This window comes from Stegodyphus dumicola, chromosome 1, assembly GCF_044657685.1.
Source record: "Stegodyphus dumicola isolate Sdum_Otavi_A_Nest chromosome 1, ASM4465768v1".
NCBI lineage: Eukaryota > Metazoa > Arthropoda > Arachnida > Araneae > Eresidae > Stegodyphus > Stegodyphus dumicola.
This window is the reverse complement of record NC_140768.1, coordinates 246,252,206-246,270,594: the sequence shown is the minus strand read 5'-3', so window position 1 is coordinate 246,270,594 and position 18,389 is coordinate 246,252,206. Positions and strand designations below refer to the sequence as shown.

The 18,389-nt window shown below is 32.5% G+C and overlaps 1 protein-coding gene across 2 annotated transcripts in view; it reads right to left on the bottom strand.

Annotated features, from left to right (window-relative positions):
• Positions 1-18,389, bottom strand: part of LOC118197227 (clavesin-2-like) — an 83,557-nt gene that overhangs the window by 24,617 nt on the left and 40,551 nt on the right. The window contains exon 5 of one of the 2 annotated variants that reach the window (XM_085827116.1): positions 17,945-18,055. The exons of the other annotated variant lie outside the window; for it this stretch is intronic. Within the exon in view, the coding sequence (XP_085683242.1) occupies positions 17,945-18,055 (111 nt within the window). The remainder of the gene's footprint in view (positions 1-17,944; positions 18,056-18,389) is intronic. 2 annotated transcript variants of the gene reach the window in all.

Below are 18,389 nucleotides of genomic sequence, written 5' to 3'. Positions count from 1 at the left end.
CTAGATGTCAAAATGTCAAAATTCATGTCAAAATTCCTAGATGGCTTAATATTGACAGATTGGTTGGGATTTGAAGGATGATACTCTTTCTTGTAAAATTGAGTCACTAAAGAAAGAGGAGATTGTCGCGAGTAAACGAACACTCCTTTCTTGCGCGCAAAAGTTATTTGACCCAGTAGGCTTCCTTTCTCCCGTTACCCTGTTCCGAAAGGTGATATTGCAAGAGTGTTGGAAATTACGATTAAATTGGGATCAAAAATTGCCAGAACATTTAGAAAAGAAGTCCATGCAATGGGTAAAGGAAATGAAACTGCTGTCTGATGTCAAAATTCCTAGATGGCTTAATATTGACAGATTGGTTAACGGATATGTAAGTCTTCATGTTTTCAGCGATGCCAGCACGCATGCCTATGCTACCTGTATTTTCCTAAGAGTGAAGATAAACGTTCCCACCAACCGCCCCACCAAGGTGCGGAAGGAGGAATAAATTTCCACTGAATTCTTTGCTCAGCGGCTTTTGATCGCAGACTCTCCCAATCAATTGCTCTCCGCTCCTTTAAAATTACTGCCATTGTCTGAGTATATTATAGATGGTCTTCCGCGACGAGAAATGAAACGTCTCAATGACTGGAAAAAAGCTTCAGTTGTCAAGGATGTTACTGACTCCAGATGAATGGCCCTATAGACCGCACATGTGTAAAGAACAATATAAGCTTTTCGACCATCCTTAAGGTAGAGGGGTCCTGCCAGATCGACACCCACTATCTCAAAAACATTTGCATCACGTACTCTATCTTTCGGCAAAATTCCTGGAGTTACATCACAACCTTTGGATTTAAATCTTTGACATTTAACACATTTTCTAATGCAGTTTCGTACTGTCTTACGAGTTTTGAGGATCCAGTACTTTTCCCGCAAATGAGACATCACCATAGAAGTACCAGCATGCAGCAGCTCATTATGTGCATTCATTATTAGTAAGTTTACTACTGCATGATCAGATGGCAAAATGACAGGAAACTTAAAGTCATCAGTATCGTCGCGATAAGAAATATTGGTTTTAGCTCTGATCAAACCATCACGATCAACTATAGGTCTGAGGTCTTTAATTTTATCATCGTTCACACTCTTAAATGATTCTCTTTGAACCAATAACATAAGAGTTATCTCAGCTCTTTCAATTTCCGAAACTGACAAAATTTTGGAGGTTTCGTTTGTAATTCTTCGTAATTTAAAGTAAAACCTAAGAATCTAACCTAACATGCGTACAATTTTCTTTATGGATGAAAAGTACCCGTAATACCAATTGTCAGGTTTAGAATCTTTGTTAAGAGTTGTCAATACTGATTTACGCCTTTCTGAATTTATGGTTAATTTGAGTAGCCTTGATAATAAATATGTATGTAGTGTGCATTGTTTAAGTGAATCTGTTATCTGTTCTGATGTTAAGAAAATACCTAAGGGTCCTTGGTTGAAAGAACTTCGTAAATTAAATATTCAAGTGTCAGATGTAGAGGGTAATGCTCTCGAAAACGAAAGTGACATTAAATTGTTGATAGGTTCTGATATTGCTGGAAAATTATTCACCGGAAATATTAAATGTTTACAAAGTGGTCCGGTCGCGATGGAAACAAGTTTGGGATGGATTTTAATGGGTAAAATTCCAGCGAAGGAATCTTCGGGTATAAATGATTCTCTTGCATGTGTTTCTTTATTGCTAAACGAAAGATCAGCAGAAAACTTGTGGAAGTTAGACGTTATTGGTATAAATGACCCAGTTGAGTCTAAAAAGAAAGCTGAAACTCATGAGGAGACCATGCAATATTTTGAGGAAAATTTGAATTTGGATTCAGACGGGAGATATGAAACTGCATTACCTTGGGTATTGGACCCCTCTCGCTTGTCTAATAATAAAACGTTGGCAGAAAAACGCCTGACTAATACGCGAAGGAAATTATTAGATTCGAATCAAATTAAAGTTTATCAGGAAGTATTTGATACGTGGTTGAAGGAACGAATTATTGAAGAGGTAAATGAAGGCGAAGTAGATAGAGAGCACTATTTGCCTCATAGTTTTTAAAGAATCTAGTGAAACTACGCGAGTAAGGCCAGTTTTTGATGCTTCGGCACACACCAAAGGAGCTTGGCAGATACTGCCATCTGTTGGATAAACTATTCGCTACATATTCCTCCCACCTGAATTTACTGGGAGGTAAATTCACACATCTGTTAAGTATAATATATGCATAATAGTACAGTATACAATATTGAAGTATAAAATTATGCCTACCAAGATGTTCTAATTAAATTGAAATACAAATTTACCTGGAGATGCAGCATTCCATAATTTTCTAGACATATTAACAGATAATACTAAACCTAGAAAAATAAAAATAAATCAAATTATTAAAAAGTATTGAAACAAGTACAAAACATTTCACAGACGTATCACTGGTTTCACAGTTCTACTACTGCTGGTAGTCATAGGAATATTTTCAGTCATATCCTTTTGGACTGGGTTATCCAGCTCAAGTCTGTACAGTCTTTGCACTGGTCTCAGAAACTCAGAAGTCTCTGTTTTTATGACAGCAAGTCTTATTTGTCCATCACGACCAGGTAGCAGCTTTATGACACGCGCCAGGTTTCAAAAAGCACGTTTTCTGTTGTTATCTTCCAGAATTTCCAGGGACGATAATAGAACATCACTGTTCAATTCTGACTCATTCAAATGTCCATGTAGGCTATTATATGCTTTCGTGAAGGCTGCACGCAGTGGTATTCTTCTTACTTTCAAGGCTTCCATTTCTGCTGTTAAACCATCAAAAGTGTCCTTTACCTAACTAATGCGTCCTGTCACGGACGCCACTTTTTATTGTGGTGATCCACGGTTTGAAAATGGTTTCTGAATCAGAAGAGATTCGTGCACTAACCTAGTGCTTCGCATTAGAGAGTAAAGAACATCTATGATATAAAAATATACTTTTATTTACACAGCGAAAACGCGCAGCAACATTATTAACGAAAGCTCATTCTCCTAATAACATACTTCTTTTTTACACTCCGCTTGCGCATGCGCAATGACAATTACCAAAGGAGCTTGGCAGATACTGCCATCTGTTGGATAAACTATTCGCTACAAGCAGTATTTCCTACATGCGTGATGGGACAAATTTGTCCCACCTTTTCATTTCAACCATTTTTAATTAATATATATATATGAATTCAAATAATACTTTTTATCTGCAAGAAAAAAAATATTCATTCTAATACCAAAAGTTGTCCAAATGATTTAAATTGCATAAGAAATTAAAACAAAAAAATGCTTCAAATTTAGACCTGCAAAGAATTTTTTCCTACATGACTTCTATGAATTACTAGTGCCACCATCTGTTATATATTTAGGAAACTGAAAGGTATTATTGTATGTATTTTAAACAGAATTTTGCAGCTGTCATCTTGGAGATAAAAAAAGCCGTCCCGCTGCCCATCAAAGGGTTAAAGGCTTTATGGACCTCTTTCTTTTTTACCTTCTTATTTTAAAATTTTGATTTCAATGCTGTGTCCAAGAAATCAAACAGTAGCACACACACACACACACACACAAAAAAAAAAAAAAAGGAGTATGTGTGTATTGTAGAAAAAAAGAAATAGGTGGCACTGGATGCATTATTAAAATAGACACGAAAGTACTCAACTAAACATCTCTCTCCAAAGTTGGCAACAAATTTATAATTTTTGGTGGTGGTGGGGTGTAATAATTAGAAATTACCTAAAAAAATAAATGGATGAAATGCTCCTTTTCAGGAAGGTTATTGTTGACGAACTTAGCAGCATGAATGCCAGAGTGATGACTAGGTTCTGTCAAAATTTCTTCTCTCAGTTTCATTTGTTTCTTTGCTTTGCCTTATGTGCTATACTGCCAAGCTTAAGAAAGAGCTTTCAATGATAGGGAAAATGAACAATTTTTCAAAAGAATTTGGAATGGACACTTTTATTGATACATAAGCACCAGAAAAACCACTTAGTGCTCAAAAATTTTATTTTGTAGCATAGCACAAACATACAATTAAGAGGAAGTGTAATGCCAATGAAACAAGAAAACATTTACTAGTGTTTACAGCTGCATGTCATGTCACAAGTAGTTCATGAATGATTTGAATTGAATGACATTTTGGAAAGTTAAAAGTTCATCTGCAAAAAGATATTTTGAAAGTGATAAATTCCCTATAAATCTATTTTAAGAAGAACATACTGACATACTGCTTACATTGGTGCAGTTTAGGATATCCAAAGTGTGATTTTGGACAGCAATTCATTTTCATGAATGAATGCTGTGGTAAAATTCATATGTAACATTGCAACTAAAACCTTACATCCTAAAATAACAGATATATTCCTCCTGATAGCAGATGTAGAAAGAAACTAACAGTTTCGGTATATCTCAAGTTTCATCAATAGAATTTATTTCGTCTTAATAGAAGTAAACATGACTATGCCATTCTTTTCCTGAATGATGAGATGTATAAAAAAGGTGAGGCATTTACAGGGTCGTTTCTCAAAATACTGTATCTAAAATGCACATCCTGTACACCTTGCCGAAAAGTTTCATGAATTGTTCACAGACAATTGCAAACTTATTTCTAATGTAAAAAGGATGTTTTTAGAATTACCTGCTAGAGCAAAAGTCTTTAGAGAGATTGCAGTTGATATATTGTTGCCTTTAAATCCAGTTTGGAAAAAGTGAGGAATATGGTAGCGTGAGCTTGCTATTTTGGCGAGTAGTAGCGTTTTTAAGAGGTGGAGGTAGGGTGATTGCACAGAATGCCAAATACTGAAGTTTTTTTATAGATTTCTTTGTGAAATGTTCTATCTTTATTCAGTTATTTCTGGTTTCAGTGAAGGATGATTAACAGATTTTTACTTTCTGTATGCTTTCGTGGGCAGAAAATACAGTAAAGTTGGCCCTAATGACTAGTATTTTGTCAAAACCTCAGATGCTGTCAATATTTTTTATGTTCTTCAATTAAAATGCTTAGGTGTTATTTAAAAAGGCGTCTCTAAATAAGAGTCTCACATTTATAGCTTCATATTTCTCTCAAATACAAGCTTCCCTGGAGAAACAGAATCTAAATTTAGTAGCCTCTTTGTATGAATTTGACGTGATGAAAAATGTGTCTCAATATTTACGTTGAAAAAGGTGTAGGTTCAAGCATTGTGAAAACATGTTTGATATCGTTACGAATCCTGTGAATCTCTATGTTTTAATATGCACCTGTCCCATCAGCAGATGATTGTTTTCCTGCCTCAGGGGCATTTTAACAGATACAACTTGTCAATGGAGAATCTGAAGAAAATGCCTGTGATATTCACACAAGTGAACAATGTGTTACATGGTGATATTCCTTTCTTATGTATCAAGGTAAGGAATCTTTTTTTTTTTTTTTTTTTTCTGTTTGTTTAGGTAATTCTTGACCATGGTATTTATTATTCATTAGCATATTTTCTCTGGAATTCATGAAAAATACTAATATTTTAATGATATGTAGGAATATGTTTTTATGTACTTTGTTTATCGATATTAAGAAAACTTTATCTTTATCAGTGCTAGTTATAGTACATGAAGTGCGTTAATGAATTCACAACTTAACACAGTTAACATATTCATTTTTCCCAAACTATATTTTAAAGACATTTTTCTTTATCTATTTACCTACCGCTTTCAGCATTTTAGTTTGACACAACTGCCTGTCCTTATTCATAACATACTTAACAATACCACAGATTTTAAATAGCATTTAAATTCCTTAGAACATCATTATAAATAAAACAGAAAAATTATATATTTTGTTATTTTTATGCCGTTTGAAGTCATTTGAATTTAGATTACACCATACCAGTTTGTTAATTTTGGTGACTTTGGGAGTGCATAAAACTTCTCAGTCATCTCACAGAGCCAATAAAATGATAATAATCTTTATTTAACTGAAATCATTTATTGGATGTAACACCTAACATCTTCCGAAAGGTAAATATTAAAAAAAAATATATATATCATTCGAAATATATTATTTCATTATAATGTTACTCATAAAAACTTATCTGCTTAATATTATAGGTAACATTATAACAACAGAAGTAAAAAACACTGCTTCATTAAGCATTTAAAAATGTATATTTTGAGGGCACACGATATTTAAGAGCTGCATGGAATAATACCGCTTTGAGTAAGACGACAACCACGTTAGCTTTGGTTCAACCCCCTCCTCCCAACTTATTTACATCTTCTCAAACGGAAGTGACGTCTGGCGAGCAACCGAGAGTGGGGAGCTCTGGGATAGATGAGAACCCAATGTCTAGGCGCTTGTGAAGCAGGGGAAAACCCCGTGGGGCAATAAGCAAAGGGGCGTCCTCGCCGCCTGCCCTGGGTAATTCAGTTTGAATTAGCAGACACCTTTGCACAAATCTTTTTAATTACAATTTATAATATATAGAACAGCGGTCATTTAGTATGACCGCCGGGCTTTCTAGTTATTATATAAGGTCATATTCTTCTGTGAAGAAGGCACGTGATTTCATGTGACGTCATTATATGTTGAAAATGTTTCGTTAATGTCAGCATTTCAAATAAATAACTGCTGTTGGCAAATTTTTTCGTTTCAGGTTAAGAAACCTGACACGGTATGTTATTGCAACGCTAATTTTTTCATTGATATTGAGAAAAAAAATGCTATATTATATAAAATTTAAATCATGGCGTCATACGTATACGTATTAACCTAAACTTTCCAAAGTTTTGTTTCCTGATTTGGCAACAAAAAATTATTTACGAATTGGTTGTTGCTTGGAAAGAATATTGTTTGAAAAGAAATGTTTGGAAGGAAATGTTTTTCATGCACCTTCTTTTCAGGTGTATATAGAACTTATAAATTTTGCTTGGTCGCAGCTAGCAACTTTGTACACAGTACATTAAATTAATATTTCATTTTATTTTCAGTTTTTCAATACATAGAACTTATAAATATTGCTTTGTTCGTAGCCCTCTAGTAATAATAATGATAATAGTAATAACAATGGAAGAAAAAATTAAACTTGCATTTGTTTTCTATCTAATATCTTATGTTTGGTACATGCAACTCATTTTTGTTCGCTAAAGTTTGTAACTCAAATATATTGACAGCTAAGTATTACATTTTCAGGCTGATATTTATTTCAAATAACTGTAACATGTTTAATCAATCTTTAGATAACTTAGTGTAATACAAACTAAAAATAAACAAATTATGAAAACTTTATAAGTTTTCAGAGGTAACTTCCCAAGTAGGAGAAAAATTGAGAATAAATAATAATTCTGTCTCTCATTAATTAAATTTTTATTCGAAGCATAAATGCTTTATTTGTATGCAAATAATTATATACTTTTTCATTTCTCAATACAGCTTTGCATTTACTTTTGGCTTTACGATTCTGATAAAGTTTATAGTGTTTAATGAATTAAAAAAAATTTTAAAGTTATAGTAAAGTAAAAGTTAGTTTATTTTCAGAAATTATCTTCATTGCGAATTATAGATGCTTATCGGTCAATCAGGTTGTTTTCTAATTAACTTTAACTGTGAGAAAGAAAGGCTAGCATGCAAATATATTTCCAATCAACGCGATTATTCTTAGCGCAAAAATTCGTAACTGATCATACTTATTTTTTGACAAATATGAATATAGTTTAGTGAAATCTGTATCATCAGCTCTTTGAATAAGAATTATTTCACATGGTAAATTAATTAACTCTTTATTTTTTGGTGCTTTATCCACGCTTACTTATTAATCGTAACGAAAATAATGTAAACTCGGATTTCAAATAATTAAAATCTTGAAACATTTGAAACAAATACATATTGTTGTGTGCGTACGGGATTATAATAGATTGAATGCAGAAGTCTGATAAAGGGTTTATAAAATTTATTCTTATCGCAAGAAGTATCACAAAACGCTGATATTTTCCTCAGAGATATTCGTACAATATCACGTGATAAGTAGCTATATGTAGATTTACTTTAAACCATTCAAAACGTTAAAATACAAAGCAATGCAAAGTGGAAGTCAATCCGATCTCACCGCGAATTCGGAAATAAATAAATAAATAAATAATAGTAATAATAAAATAACAACAGCTAGTTAAACTACAACTGAGGTGAGATGTTTCTCTCCGGCTTTTTAAAGCTTTCATTCTGTCGCGAGAAAGTTTTAGTAATTTCCTTTGCTTCTCGAGATTTCTGGAAACCAAAAGAGCAGAATTACGGTTACAGCTAACATAGTAGTCAATTACATTTATTCAAATTATTGTTAAATGTACGTGTTTTTAAATTTGTAATTTTCCGGCATAGCATTCTTTTAAAACTCGTCTCGCGCTGCATTGCACGAGAAAATAAAACCATTTTAATTATAATTAAAAAAAAAATGCCTAACTAAATACAGAATTCGTAGCAATATTGAAATATATTCGAAGACCGTACAAAATTGCTTTTGGTGCTGAATGCAGCCCTTGGGTTGCTAGATTGACACCATTGGTGTATGCCTTCCTGTCGAGGGATTGTACTGCCCGGAACGTGTTGTCCTTGGGAAGGGGGCAGTGTTACAAAATTTGTATTTAGTTGAATTATAATTAAAATTGTTTTATTTTCTAAAATACAGGAACACGTGCATTTAACATTTAATAAATAGATATCTCGTAATTAATATTTAAATTGAATAAATGTAATTGACTACTATGTTAGCTATAACCGCAGTTCTACTCTTTTTGCATTCAAGAAATTGCTGGAGCGATCTCGCGCGGCCGATTTAAAAGCTATAAAACGCCAGAGAGAGAACGGCTCAGCTCAATTGTTTACTTCGCTGCTGTATTTTTTTTTTTTTTTTTTGTTGATAGGATTATTTTTCTCTGCGCCGTGGATTGCATTCTATTTAACGGTTTAGTAGTTTAAAGTATAGCTACTGATTATATTGCGTGATATAGTACGAATATCTTTGAGGAAAATTCCAACGTTTTGTTGTATTTCTTGTGATAAGAATAAATTTTGTTAACCTTTTATCTGACTTGTGCATTCAATCTATTACTAACCCGTACTCACGCAACTATATATATATTCTTCAGGAACTTGCACGAACTCAGTTAATACACAATAATTTAATATGTTCATTATAATGTAGATTTTTTCATCGTTTTTTCCTTTGTGCTTTAATATTACAATTAAGCCGGTAAGGATAGTTTCCTGCAGCCTGAAACCTCAATGGAAAATTTATTTCAGCTCCTCTTCAAATCATCGTTTTGTGATAAATCCAAGATAATGTGAAAGAAGTGAATCATTAAATTTGTTTTTTCAGTGTTTAAAAAATAACAGATCATTCTTCTGCTGTGGTGTTTTGCAAGTGCTTCAAAAAATAATGTCGTGTAGTGTTTACAGATTGAAAGTAATCTCTCGATAAATTGAGAAGTTCGAATGTTTAGTGAAATATCAATTGGAAATAAAAATGGAATTAAAACTGCCTCGACTGCCAAGTTCTTTAAATACTACGCAATCAAAATCTTCTTCAATATGGGTCTCATCACGCATCTACAGTGTTCCGTCTTTCCTTGTGCTTTTATCTCATCACGCATCGACACTGCTCCGGGTTTTCCTTGCGCTTTTAATATGACAATTAAGCCGGTAGGATAGTTTCCTGCAGCCTGAAACCTCAATGGAAAATTTAATTCAGCTCTTCAAATCATCGTTTTGTGATAAATCCAAGATAATGTGAAAGAAGTGAATCATCAAATTTGTTTTTTCAGTGTTTAAAAAATAACAGATCATTCTTCTGCTGTCGTGTTTTGCAAGTGCTTCAAAAAAAAATAATCACGCGTAGTGTTTACAGATTGAAAGTAATCTCTCGATAAATTGAGAAGTTCGAATGCCTAGTAAAAAGGAATATTGAATTTGCTTCGCCGATGCCTGCAATATTTAGAAAAAAAAGTGCTTTAAATCATCAGTGAATTCCCGTTTAGGAATTCAGCATTACAGCGAGTTCAAGGTCGATCTGAGTTAGTGTTTGCAAGTATGTGCGACAGAAAATTATTTGCACTTCCGCTTTTTCAACAGCTCAAAAATTATTACATTCGTGTGAACCTAGCTCAGGAACTAAATTATTTAATGTGCTGCGAATTCTATAGTTTTCATTTCAACTTTGGTTAAAATTTCTGCAATTTGTTTTGAGAAAATCTGAAATTCTTGTTCATTAAGTTTTCTAAATTTTCATAATTATGTGTGAGCAAATTAAGTAACGAATTTTAAGGTATTTAAATTATTCATAGAGAAGGATATTAAGATAAGTTTTTATGTTTTTGAAAGTTTGTTGAGAATTTTGAATACGAATTTTATAATTATTCTAAAAATAAAGGTGTAAAAAATAAGTGAAATTAGTACAGATAAGTAATATGAAATTATGGTAAATGCATGTTAAAATTTGTTGGTTATTGTGTGTTAAGTATAGTATGATGAGGGTGTACTGGTTCCTTCAACAGAGGCCTGTAATTACCTCTGTAGCAGTTTTTTCTTTTACCCTCTTCATGCAAGATAATGTTGGAGGCTCTCATTTTATGAATGCATGTAAATTTTTTATATTATTATTATTATATTTTTTTATTATGGAATGTATTAGTGCAGTTCTCAAAGGCCAGTTACCTTAATGTAAGGAACGGAGGCCTTTTCAATTAACTGTCTAGGCACCCTGAGCCACCAGTGCATAGAACACACTGGTTAGCTCAAGAGGACAGCCCTTTTGATGGATATGTTTGTTTAGTACTGCAAGGCTTCCAGTTTGGTAAAATCAGGAATTGTAAATGAAAGATGATAACGGTGAAACCATAAATTCTGAAAATCTTAATCCTATTATTTATGATGTTAAATTATAATTTATCAGTATGGAAATAAGTATCATAAATATTTATGTGCATTACATTTAATTATAAGAAATGATTATGTAAAAGTTTTTGTGATATTCTGTAATAACAAGAACCTTCCCTGATGAATTATGATTATGTGAACTCTCAAACAAAAAAACTTTTGGACTGAAATGTTGAAAAATTCAATAGGACTCTAAAAATTAAGAATTTATTTTAAAAAAAATTGATATTTTTAAATAATACATTACAGGATCAAAATTTTATTATTTATTTATATTTTTTCTAAATTTGCTAGTGTTTTAACTCTTTTTCTTTAAAAAGGCTTCTCTGTCACTACGCCTTTTTCTTTTTGAAGAGGGGAATATGTAAGATAAAAATGTATGAATCAGAATTATAACTATAAACATTAATTCTTCCTCTCTATTCTAAAATCGTAATAACTTCTCTGCATTGCGTCATTTCTAGATCACTCTGTGGCCCGCGCAACTCCGATGACGTAATAATTAAGAACTGAAACTGTCGTTGTAAACCAAAATTTTTCTCTTCCCGTGCTTCCATCTTTCATAACGACGCACTTCAGCTTTTGCCCTCTACTCTGCTAAGATGTAATTTCGCTGGCTTGCTTTCTATCTCAAAAATATCAAAAAGTGCCAAGTGATTGTGGCCGCAAATATCAATTGGAAATAGAAATGGAATTAAAACTGCCTCGACTGCCACTTTTAATACTACGCAATCAAAATTCTTCTTCAATATGGATCTAATCACGCATCTATAGTGTTCCGTCATTTTCCTTGTGCTTTTATTATTACATATATATTGTTCAGGAACTTGCACGAACTCAGTTAATACACAATAATTTAATATGTTCATTATAATGTAGATTTTTTGTGGCAACAGTGATGTTTTGTTATATATTACTTTGAGCGTGGTAACGCATGGAATGTTATTTTTTTTGTTACGTTTAGAATGCTAAATAAAATAGTTCGTTGTTAATTAAAAAGGTTTTCTCTGTTAAATATATTACCATTCGTCCGAAGTTATTAAATAAGTCAAGAAATTGATTAATTTCAAACAACTGGCGTCCGTGACAGAACGGAATGGCTATTTGAAGAAAACGAAACATCGATTTCGTATTGGAATTTATCAAGTGAGTTTAATATTTATTTGATTATATCCTTTGTTATTTGAATATATTGGACATATTGAATTTAAAATCATGGAAATTTTATTACGAAAGCGTAAGCCTCTAAGGCAATCGTTTACGATTACTGCCAGTGCTTTAGATGCTGAAATTCTAAAGCCTGACGTGGAGGTTAATCAACTCCCAAGTATTGAACCCACAGTTGGAAGGAAAATTCAATAGATTAGATGAAGTTCAATCACTAATTTCCGAACTTTTGTTGGAAAGTGAAAACGAAAGTGAATATTTAGCTGATTTTGACACGAATGAAACATATCGTGATAAATATATCAGTTTAAAACAAAAGTAGAAAATAGAATGGTGAATTCCACTCCTGTAATTACACCTGGGACTTTAGAAAATTCCACGTAAAGGAACTTTAAATTACCAAAAGTTGGAGCTTCAAAAATTCAATGGGGAGACCGGAAATTGGTTAGGATTTTGGGGACAGTTTAAGAAGATCGACGAAGATGTAAATATACGTAGATGACGATGACAAATTTCAATACCTATTGCAGGCAACGGTCGTTGGAGAGCTCATAGATAGTTATCCTCCCTCTGGCGCGAATTATAAAGACGCTATCAAGCAACTAAAATCTCGATTTGCACGAGACGAGTTACTGGTAGAAATCTATGTTCGCGAATTATTAAAGTTGGTTTTGGCTCAAGCTAGCAAAAAAGGAAATATGACTCTATCCAACTTATATGATAAGTTAGAGACGCAACTCAAAGCTCTGGAGACGTTGTGGGTAAAAAGTGAGGGTGCTACTTTGGTAGACGGTTGCACGGATTTTGGCGATTTTCCTTTGGCGAGTTATACATCTTATGGTAAACCCATTGCTGGATAAGTTATTTATGGTAACCGATATTTTGTTGTCATTTTATTTAAAAAATAATGCGTTTTATTGTGCATAAATTCCGTGTTTAAAATATTATTTATGGCTTTTAAATATTAAAAATCATTTTAATTTTGCATTTTTATTTGAAATAAAAATTTTATTGTTTATCATATTTTATGAAATTTTATGTTGTGGATGATGTAATCAATGACGTCACCTTATTTTAAAAGTAATTCGTTTTAATATGTATAAATTTAATCTAATGTTTTAAACATGATTTATGGCTCTTAAATATTAAAATACAATTTAATTTTGCATTTTTTTAAAAAATGATTTTATTATGTATGAATTTTTAAATAATTTTAATTCTAGCCGTGATGTAATAAGCTCTCTGATTGGTTATAGAATATTTGTGCATTAACGAGCTGTAATCAGCTCCCTGATTGGTTACTGACAATTTGTGCATTTCCGCGCCGTTTTAAAATTTAATTTATATCTTCAAAAATTTCATTCTTCGAATTCCTTCAAAGATGTCTTCAAAGATGTTATCTAAATTATGATTCTGATTTTTTATTGTGGTACTTATCAGTAAACAACAGGTTAAATACTCAAAAAAATGTAAGTTCATATTTTTCTTTTATTTTATAATTGTATACTTCAATTTTTGTTAAAAAAATTAATACACTATTTTCAGAAATTGCTGAGATAATTATTGTCCATATGTTTTAATGTTAATTATATTCTATATAACGTATTTTAAAGTATTTGAATTTAATAATATTCTAATTCTTTTAAATGTTGGTATGATGGTTTTTAATTCGATGTTCAATTTCAGTAATATTTTAATCTAAACCTTACTTTAGTACTTTCATATAGCAAAGAAGAGAATAAAAACACCGCTATAAAAACATTGGGCCAACGTTTAATTAGATTAAAATATTACTGAAATTTACACTCATAGTAAATGTATTTATTTACACTTGCCTGCCATCTTAAAAAACGACATTTTTAACAAAAAATTAATCCAGTACTTTTAACGATATTTATTTTTATTTATTTTTATTTATTTTTTTTTTTTTTAAGTTTCGAATACTTTACTATGCGTAAAAACAGCGTTTTTCGAGATGGCTGACGTTTGTAAAAATCGCGCCAACAATTCGGCCAACGTAAATCGCCAAAAATCCGTGCAACCGTCTACCAAAGTAGCACCAAAGTGAGATTTATGCAGCTATGCTATATCCCCTTGTAGAGTCTTCACTACCTGAAGAAATTCTAAGGGGATGGAAGCGATCTCGCCAGCGTAAGGAAAGTGTTGCACACACTGAAAATTTGAAAAATTTATTGCATTTTCTCCGAATTGAAGTTGAAAGTGAAGAGCGTCTTCAGTTGGCCCGTACAAATTTTTCTGCTCCAGACAAATATAACTCGGTTCCAGCCACAGCAACTTGTATTTATGCAGGAGATTCAAAGAAGAAACAGCTTAATTTTTGTGTTTGGTGTGACAAGGAAACACATAATTCTTATGAGTGCTTTAAGCTGCACAGCCTTTCATTGGAAGATAAGAAAAATTTACTAAGAAAGATAAAAGCTTGTTTTAACTGCCGAAAAATTGGGCATGCTGCCGAAAAGTGTAAAAGTTCTGTGAAGTGCTTATTTTGCAACAAACGTCATGTAACGGTGATGTGCAGAGAACTAAAAGGTTTGAGAAGTTCAAAAAAGGAAGCACCTAAAGTAACTAATGAAACGAGTGAGACTTTATTGTCTAACCAAAAACTGCAAACAACTCTTCTCCAAACTATTATGGTGAAGATTGTCCATAATGGAAAAAAGGAATTTGTGAGAACGCTTTTTAACAGCGGGTCACAAAGATCTTACTTACCGAAAGACATAATAAAGAGACTAGATTTAGTCCCATTAGATCAAGAGATTTTGAGCCACAATTTGTTTGATGGAGTTGAAACTGAATCTCAGGTCCATGGTATTTTTGATATCGAAATACAAGGAACGGAAAATAAATTAAAGTACGAATTATCGGTTTTAGATAAAGACAAAATTTGTGGATACATACCTAGAGTGAAACTCAAACATATATGTTCCTCACTTTGAGAACATAAAATCAAAATCAGTGATTCTGGTAGAGATACACCAGATATCGGATTGTTAATAGGAGCCGACTATTCCGGACTGTTGATGACGAATAATATCATTCCAATTGACAAAAATTTTATTGCCATTGAAATAAAATTGGGTTGGACCCTACAAGGCCCAGTGAAAAGTCAAAATACCTTGCTTGATACCGTCGGACTTTGTTATTTGGATCTCACAGAACTATGGAATTTAGAGACAATTGGCACAAAAGATCCGGCGGAAGGGAAGACTAAGGAGAATTTAGACAATGAAACGATCAAATTTTTCCTAGAGAACATTAAAGTAATCGAGGGCAATAGGTATGAAGTCTGTTTGCCTTGGAAGGATAGTCATCGGATTCTTGAAGATAATAAAGCGGAAAAAAGACTTTTCGCCAATACAGGAAGACTGTAGAAGATGGGATTTTTCGAAGAATATGATGGTTTTATTAAAGGCTGGCACGAGGAAGGTATAATTGAAATAGCTCCGAATAATAGTGATACTGGTCACTATTTGTCTCATCAAGCAGTAATCAAGGATTCCAGTCTGACTACGAAAGTGCGACCTGTATTGGATGCATCATTGAAGGATGAAAATGGGAATTCCTTGAATGCTTGCCTCGAAAAAAGGCCGAATTTAATAGAAATTCTTCCAGAACTTTTGATACAATTGGTATTATGTAAATCAAGAGTAGCGCCTGCTAAAGAAGTGACTATTCCTAGATTAGAGTTGCTTGGAGCACTTATAGCTACTCGGCTGTATCGTCAACTCACTGACGTTCTTAAATTGACAAAGTGCCAAGTGTACCTTTGGAGTGACACGTCTGAAGTTCTGACATGGGTCAAAAAAGTCTCCCACTGGAGTGTTTTGGTGACAAATCATGTAGCTGAAATAAGGAGATGCACAAATCCGGACGACTGGCATTATGTACCAAACTCAAGCAATCCAGCTGATCTTCCCTCTAGAGGGTGCGATGCCAAAATGTTGCTACAGAGCAGATGGTGGAAATGGCCGGATTGGCTTAGAAAGGAGTCGGGTAAATGGCCTCTCTCTGAAGAATCAGAACTAGAAACTGATGAACTGAGTAGAGAATATGTTGCAATTTCCTAAAATTGCAAGGTGTGAGGATGTTCAGGAACTTGCACGAACTCAGTTAATACACAATAATTTAATATGTTCATTATAATGTAGTTTTTGTGGCAACAGTGATGTTTTGTTATATATTACTTTGAGCGTGATAAAGCATGCAATTTTTTGTTATATTTAGAATGCTAAATAATAGTTCGTTGTTAATTAAAAAGGTAGGTGGTACGCGTACCACTGGTGGTACGCAAAAGCAAAATAGGCGGTACGCAAAGAAACAAAGTATTTTTAACTATTAAATTCAAAAATCTCGTGAAAAAAAAAAGAACATTTGATAGAAATTTCTTGTGATCGAAGTCTAACTGAAGATTACAAAAATAACGCTTGTTAACTTTTGGCTGAACCGAAAAAAGGAATTTCAAATAAAACTATCAAATTTGTATTGTCTTTTTGCACAACCTGTTTGTCAGAAGAAGGATTTTTTCCAATGTTACGTTTGTAAAATAAATACAGACCAAAACTAAAAGTGGATCCTAATTTACGGTTAAAGCTAAATGAAATAAGACCAGACATAAAGAAATCGATCTCTCTTAAACAGCCCCAAATCTCACACCAAATTTTAGAATTAAAGTATAACTTAAATTTAGATAATTAAAACGGTAACCAATTTTTAATCTAATAGTTTTTTATGTGTGCATATGTAATACGAATAGCCAATAGGTTGCTCAAATGGAAAAATATTTTTTAAGTATTTTTATCGAAAAAAATTGAAAAATAATCACTGTAAAATGTAATGTTGGTACTAAAGTTTTTCAGTTTTTGTTTAGATGGTACACGTTAGTCGAAAGGTTGAGAACCGCTGTTCTAAATAAAAATAAATTAAAATGCCTATGACCTGCGCTAAAGCTGCAAAGTAATAAACAAAGTAAAAGATTTTTAACGATATATATATTAGTTTAAATATATCAGGGACGACATTCACGGAGAGCTGGAAACCATGATTCTTATACTGTATGATAGAATCCTCAAAAGCTCCCAGTACTCCATATTATATTAATTAATCAGGTTAAACTTCTGGCATTTGCGCATTTTGAAGGGTGACCACCCATATCATAGCTCATTCATCAAACTAAATAAATCATGTAATATTTTCCTACTTAAATTACATTGAAAAATATAATTTTTAAGTCCGTATTATCTTGCCAAAATATATTTATATTAAATATAATAAAACAAAAATGAAACTGCCAGTATATCATAACCGAATTCTATATTTTAGAGCAGAAACATAAGTACAAATCTACGTTGATTATTATTTTTGTAATAAAAACACAATAAGGAATTTTGAAATATGCGAATTACGAGGGGCATTCAAATATAAAAAGAAATTTTCATTCTCGGTCCTTATAAAAAATAAATATAATTGTGGCTCATTAGGCAACATTATATATGTTTGGTCTCGTCAGTAGTACCTGCTAATTATAATTAGCATGTTGGTGTAGAAGTTCACAGTAGTGTTGTGCAGCGAATCATTTTCGGATTTTTGAGTAACGAAAGTGTTATCATTTATTTGAAAGTATTATTATTTATTTATATTTATTCGAGATTTAAAAATTGTTTGGAGCTTATTTAACACCGTTGAATTTTCATCTCTGCTTGACGTCGAATTTCTTTTAATACTGTACGTGTGTACTGAGTTATTACAGCATACTGTTAAAATGCGAATCCTGAAACGCATAGGTAAAATATTCATTATCTTTCAAAACTCAAACTAATTTAACTTACTCTTTCCCGAATTTTATCGCTGATGACAGGCTTCATAAGTTTCCAAACTGCTTTAAAAACGGGTTGCACATTTATAAAATGAACTTCTTTCATCATAAAAGGACAGCAATTCTAAATATAAAAATAATAAAAAAAACTCGCTTTAGAACAAAATATTTGTTATTCAAACCTCTCGATCCACATCCGAATAATTGTAATAAATGAAAATATAAGGCAGATAAGCTGTTACCACTTGTTTTAAGTATCATAGGAAAGTTTCTTGTAGCTCTCAATAAATTCAAGATATGGAAACATATTTGTAAAAGACAGATACATAATATTTTAAATCCATTTTTTTGCGAACTCAGCGCACTGTATTATTACAATTCTGTAATGCTATAAGATGCTGCTTTATTATTCGAAAGAAGCTCCCCTCTGAGCGTTATGGCCGGCTTTATCCGGTCAT